The sequence below is a fragment of the Corvus kubaryi genome, unplaced genomic scaffold, assembly GCF_017639235.1.
Source record: "Corvus kubaryi isolate FWS band 111438036 unplaced genomic scaffold, C.kubaryi_AGA036_p1.0 37396, whole genome shotgun sequence".
NCBI classification, from domain to species: Eukaryota; Metazoa; Chordata; class Aves; order Passeriformes; family Corvidae; genus Corvus; species Corvus kubaryi.
The window spans coordinates 22,019,102-22,025,638 of NW_024581135.1; the positions used below are offsets into that span (position 1 = coordinate 22,019,102).

Below are 6,537 nucleotides of genomic sequence, written 5' to 3' on the forward strand. Positions count from 1 at the left end.
GCTGGATAAAAAAACAAACAAACAACAGAAAAAGTGAAGCTTATTTTATAACTAAAACTCAGTGTAGAACAACATCTAATGGAGACAGTAACGGATCAAGTGACAGAAGAATCCAGAACTCTAGCAATTAACAAAACAGTTACCGAAATAGAAGCACTTTTCTAGGAAGAGGCAGGATAGAGGAGGGTGGGGAAAATATTTCATACAAGAATACACAATCCTGAAGGGAAGAGAAATGAGATTTTACAAGGCTGTTTGAGCTTATGTCAAACACAAGAACAAGGGAGCATAAACTAAAGCTAAGGGAAGGGTCAGACCCTCAAGGAATTTAGTCAGAACTTCTTTAGATAGGGAGTAGTGAATATACAGAATAAAAGGCAAAGGGCAGCAATACATGAAAAAAATACCTCAGAACTATTTCAAATTGTTATAAAACAGAGCCAGAACTCTGAAAACAGAAAGTAACATTGTGGAACAAAGAAAGGTAAATGGTTGGGTTTGCCTCCTTCAAGGCTTATTTTTTCTTTTTTTCCCTCACAAATGCCAAGCAAGTGCTGCAGAAGCCCCACATGATAAAGAAATATGTCATCTCATCACCAGCAGGACTTCTGGCCACCCAGACCCTGGTGGCTTTGTGTTGTTGCTTGAGTACTTGCTTATCTCACCTTTATGAAAGCTGAAGTGCTCATATTGCCATCAAGCTGTCAGCTATCTCCAAAGCCACCCAAAATCTACAGATGTCTTCCATTTTTCAACACCGATTTTGGACATGTCCCTAAAGAGTCTGTTTCCAGACAAGTCCTGACAATTTTGACAAACCTACAGCCTGTCCCTCCCCATTGTTTTTTGGGATTCACAAACAAGTTTTTCCTCTGTTTACAGCCCAAAGTCACAGCAGACCCAGAAAATGCAAGTCATGCACGAAGTGCAAACAGTACTCTTACTTCTCAAAGATACCACCAAAGCAGGGAATGAAACTCAGGTTTCACTGCTCCCAGCAGGGGCTAGCCCATGGACTATTTGGGTTTATTCTTGCTGCTCTTCAACCCAAGAAATTCAAGTTTTCCACAAGCCTGAGGAGTTTCTTAGCAGGAAGTGCAAAGTTCCTGCACTGAAAGCCCTCCTTCAATTAGGAACTCTCATGAAGGACAAGATGCCACCCTCAGCCCCTCTCTCAGGGAAGGTTTTAGGGAGACAGGATCCCACATGCCAGGTAAGCACAAATGGACACTGAGTTTTCACAGACAGGGACACCAGCTGAGGAGGAAGGCTTTCCTTCTGCCTGGTTGAATTAAAGCAGTGGCTGTTTCCTGCAAAACTCTTCTGTGTCCAAAGCCAATGAAATGTATCTCCAGGCACTGGACCTGTGGGCTGAAGAGGCTGGCGCGTGGCCAACCCCAGTGGTCCAGGCTGCCCAGCCAGCTGAGCCGTGGAGATGGCTGGATGGGTGCCACTGCCACAGCACAGCACAACACAGCAGAGCATGCCCTGCATCCTGCCAGGGCTCCCACTGCTCAGGGATGCTTGTGGTGATACACCAGCATTCAGGGACAAGACACACTGCTGTTGTCATCCTCACCCATAACGGGTATCGAGCCCTTCAGGTCAAAGTCTACATTAGGTATTTATGCATCCTGCTTTCACCCATTTCAGCAGGGATGCGTGGTCAAAGATGCTTTGCTGCAACAGTTTTAACCAAATTATGCCTGTAAATGATACACACAAAACAGTAAAAGCACTGATAAAAGTGTGTATGCTTCAGTTTCCTGCTCCTGCAGCTTCCTTGGCTGCATGCCTGACAACATTTTACCCAGGCTAAACAATATACAGGCAGCAGTTTGCACTGCTCCCCATGGACAATCGCTCAGCAGCCTAATATATTTCAGTAATGATTTTTTTCCTAAGATTCACCTTAAATTTTCTCTTGCTTAATTTCACCCCATCATTCTTAGTTATACCTTCTTGTACCATCCTAACTGTTCTCTCACTCTTTTTTTTTTAAATTCAGGCTCCTTTCAAACTTATCTGTGTTTCACATCAATCATGCTCTAGCAAAATCATAGATATGGCACTTAGCTTTTTTTTAATCCTTTCTCATCATTTGGTCCCTTCTGCTCTGATTGCTTCGTTGCTCCTCTCACTTTCTCAGCAGTTTGTCAATATTTTCATAACGATGCTGTTCCCAGGATTTCATGCAGTGTTGCAGGTGTGGCCTAAGCCTGACACCCACCAATCCTATTGCCACTCTAACATAACATCCTTATACATAAAAGCCCAAACTGTATTGATCACCACTATTTCTGTCCTCACATTCCCAGTTCACTACAGATAGAGAGAGCCCCAGCAATAAATACTGTGAATTGTAGGACCCAGTTTTCAGGAGGTCCCTGCTCCAATTGCAACACCAGCTTGCGAAAAAGCCAGCACCAAGCTGGTTCCAAATCTGGTCTTTCTCTGCAAGCCTGCTGAGAGCATGGGCCCAAATGAAAGCAACAAATGCTTAAGAAAAACAACTGAATTGGTTTTGAGCTTTTTCAGAAAATTGTCTGGAGCATCACTCCAGTCAAATTCAATCAGACAGTCCTGAGAAACCCAGTGCAGCCCTAAAGACCCTTCAGCTGCAGCACACAAAGCAGTGACATTTTCACATAGGGAGCCTTCTGCAGAAACGAGGGAAGGTTCACTTGAAAAACTTCAGAGTTTGCTGTGGATTTTGTTTTTCACTCGGGAATCTAGAGCTGGGGTACGTAAAGGGCAAACCTGTCATCTGTTAAACAAAAGGCCATGGGAAAGCCAAGCCTGTGAACCGCAGTGATGCCAAAACCCCCCCACTCCACAGAGCTCTGCCAGACCACTGCCAGCTCACCCACAGCCCTAGCACACCTACCAGCACAGAGAGACTGCCAATCCTGCTTCTCATCATAGAAACAAAGAGTTGAATCGCCACCAACACAACTTTAATAAAATTGCCCGATTTTTTTTTTTCACTGGGACACAATAGGTTCTATTTTCAGTAAATTCTGACAAATCTCTCTTAATATTGATAACTTCTTTGAGGAATTCATTCTCTGGCACTCTTTTCTACACATGTAGCTTGAAAACTAACATTTACCATAGAACCACATAATATGCAATGTGTCTCCCGGGAGATAGTGCTCAACTAAAGAGAAGTGAAAAGATAAACTTTGGTACTTACCACAGTTCAGGCAGTAAAGCACTAACCCTCTGCTCACCACGTCCTTGTGCAAGTCATAAATAGTAACTTCATGGAGAGGTACTATGAAGAGAGAAGGAATCAGAAAAAAAAAATAAAAAGGGTGTTTAAGATCCTTACCCTTAAATTACCCCAGACCTGAGTAGTTGCATCTGAAATGCATTTAGCAGGTAATCCTGACTCCTTCCTGCAAAAGGCAAAGAAGCAAGTGACCACTCACTCATGGTTTCTTCACACAGCTTTCAGAGCTATATATATAATCAGCTGTTTCTTCACTTTTTGGTTCTTTTTCAAAGACTTATCCCTCAAAGACTGATCATCTTAACTAAAACTTCTCCAGCTGTGTTTGCTATTCTCTCCAATAATGCCCAGGTGATCAAAACCAGGTCTGTGGGTTTGTCTTATTTCATACTGGATGAAAGAGTCTGCGTGGATGAGGACTAATGTAGTGAAAGAGAATAAGAAGAAAATTCTTAAGAAATTTCTGCTCACACCTTTACTTAAGTTTAAGTTTTACTCACATGGAAAGCCCTGCTAAGACAGAATGTGGGTGTAAAGAGACAGTATGGAGACTGAATATCTGTGCCTAAACAAGTTACTGTTCACTAGCTGAGCAGCATTACTCCTAATTCTCTTAACCTATAGTGATTACAAAACTGAATGTGTGAACAGTTCACCCAAGGGGCAGTGCCACGTCATATAAATTCCTGAGACACAAGGTACTCGGACCAAAAGGGTTAGTGGGTTTCTGTTCCTCCAGACACCTGTTGTTTGTATTTGTTTGTGCAAATCCCAAGGCAGATCCAACTTTCAGAGGTTTGCTATTCTCCTGAAAAATGCTAGGGAACAAAAGTAGGCAGCAGTGAAGTATGGCCAGGGCTGGTATAGAGCTGGGAGAGCACAGCTGATCTCTGCTATCCAGGAATAATTCAACACTCTGTTGGTACTTCTCTGAGTCAAACCTAGACATTGTATGTATTGTAAAAGCTGAATCATTTATTTCATAAACCAAATTTCTGTAAAGATAGTTGCCGCACCAGTTCAAAATAATGGTCTGTCTAATGCGTAGAGGGTCTTCTACAAAAGCTTCAGGTTTTTTAGAGCCAATGCAAGAATTCCAAGGCAGGCAAACAGAATTAATGTACATAGGAGAGATCGTTTCCTAGAGCCCCTGGATTATTCTTTTTCTTAGACCCTAAAACATGAGAGCGTGGCTTCCCCTTAAAGCCATGTACACGATACCTAAGGTAACTCAGGGAAGACTGTAAATGCTGTAAATGTTTTTCAAGATTCACCAGCTACTTGGCTTGGACTGCAGCTGATTGCAGTAAGTCTTTTAAGATGGGTTCAGATATCTCCCTTTTTTGGCCGAAATGCGCATCTTATCCATTTAATCAATTGTTTTATTCAGGTATCATGAGAAGAGGCGAAGTGGTTCTGGATTTACCTGTTCAATAGCATCTGTTACCCGCTGTACCTCTGTCATGTCTCTTCTTGTTTATCTTCATCTAAATTGAATAGTACCAATCTTTTCAGTCTCTCTTCATCCAGAAGTCTTTTCACATCTCCACAAATTTCCATCATCGCAGTATAAGCTCTGCTATTCCTGCTATTTCCTTTTTGAGTCAGAGAATGAGACTGCAGAAAAAGAAAGGTTTTTTACAACAATGTCATTTTAATAGTCTCACTGTTATTTTTCTCTCCCGACTGATACCATTCATTTGCCTTTTAACCACTGCAAGACATGGAAGGGAGCCCTTCACTGTGCTGTCCAGGGTGACACTCACAGGTCTTTCACTAGTGGTTACCATGAATAGGGAACCAGTAATATGATCCAGAGCTTCCCTCATAATCTCTGCCATCTCTGCTGATGCCGAGTTCTCTGGAGCCTCTCTTTATTCATTCTGTCAGACCAGAGAAGCTGATTGCATTTACTACTCTCTTAAGGCCAAACCCCAAGGATTTTAGTCCTTATATTAAATCAAGCTTGTCCTGAAGGCAGTGGGAGTTTGCCAGAGCACAAAAACTGAGTCAGACTCAGTCCTTCAAACTCAGAGCAGCGCAGACCTTCTTCATAATGAGCACTGGGGCCAGAAGGTCAGAGGAGTGGGAGAAGCTGTAATTGAAGAACATTTATTGTCAAATCATCAAAACAGTGTTTCCATACCTTGCAAATCCTCTCTCTCCCCACAAGCCCTTCACTTCTCTTTTGCTGGCTTTGAAAAGTGAGGCTGCAGAAAGATTTAGAGACAACAAAAGCCTCCATTCCACCCCCACCAGCTCCCTTGGCCAAGCTGGTGAGCAGCACAGCTCCTGCCCCATGCGCTGACTGGGCCACACATCGCAGGGTGGGTTTGCAGGGCTCTTGCTCCTTGATCCAGCACCCTTCACAAGTACCGTCTTCTGTTTTCCATTACCTAAAACCAGTGACAGATTTGCCACTCATTGCAAGCAGCCTATGGCTTATGGCATTTGAGAATACGGGCTACCCTTAGCAAGCATTTTTGGCAACCATTCCCTTCCTTGTTCAGGCTGGTAAGCAGCACCTGTGGCCAGATGTGCTGAGGGACTGGGGGATCTAGAGGCACTAGGGCAGAGCGCAGGTCATGCTGGCAGGGTTTGGCCCAGAAACAGCCCCATAAGCAGTGCTGATGGCCACAGGAATAGTCTGCCCAGGCTCTGGGCTTGGCACAGTTAGAACTGCCTTTCCAGCCAATGGCAAACCCCAGATGCAACACAGGCAGCGAGCCTTTGCATTCACCCATTTAACCTGCCTGGTCTACAGACCTGGCATGTGCTGACCACCTTGAATTTGTGGGGATGCACGCTTGGGATCACTCATTTAAAAATTTGCTCAATTCTCCTAACTTTTTATACCTTTAGGTGCCTGTGGACTCATGTATCATCTTCTTCTGCAACCTAAGAGAAGCAATAGGATTTTATTGACTGTTACAGAAATACATTTGCATGTGTTTGTATAGCAGATACTGGGATGCATTGTTAGGCACTGAGCCATTTTGTCACTACCTGCTATTAAAATAAAATTTAATAATCTGTATCCATCAACTGTAGCCACCATGGACCAACAGGGACCACCTCTCAGTCATCATGCATTTCTAGCATAATGAATATATTTGTACAAAATACACAATGGGCATTTCAATTTCTAATACCACGGTCCCCACACCATTTGCATTTGTTATTTGTATTCATGAACATTTCCAGAACTAGGTGAGAAAATAAAATATTTTTCTTCAGGAATCTGAGTGAGTTGCTGGACAGTGGATGGCAGGATATCGTCATGATCCAGTCTTTCACATGAC

At 43.2% G+C, this 6,537-nt stretch overlaps 1 protein-coding gene across 1 annotated transcript in view; it reads left to right on the forward strand.

Annotated features, from left to right (window-relative positions):
• The first annotated feature begins 1,206 nt into the window (after nt 1–1,206).
• MTX2 (metaxin 2) overlaps nt 1,207–6,537 on the forward strand; it is a 35,093-nt gene continuing 29,762 nt past the window's right edge. The window contains exon 1 of the mRNA XM_042040550.1: nt 1,207–1,213. Within this exon, the coding sequence (XP_041896484.1) occupies nt 1,207–1,213 (7 nt within the window). The remainder of the gene's footprint in view (nt 1,214–6,537) is intronic.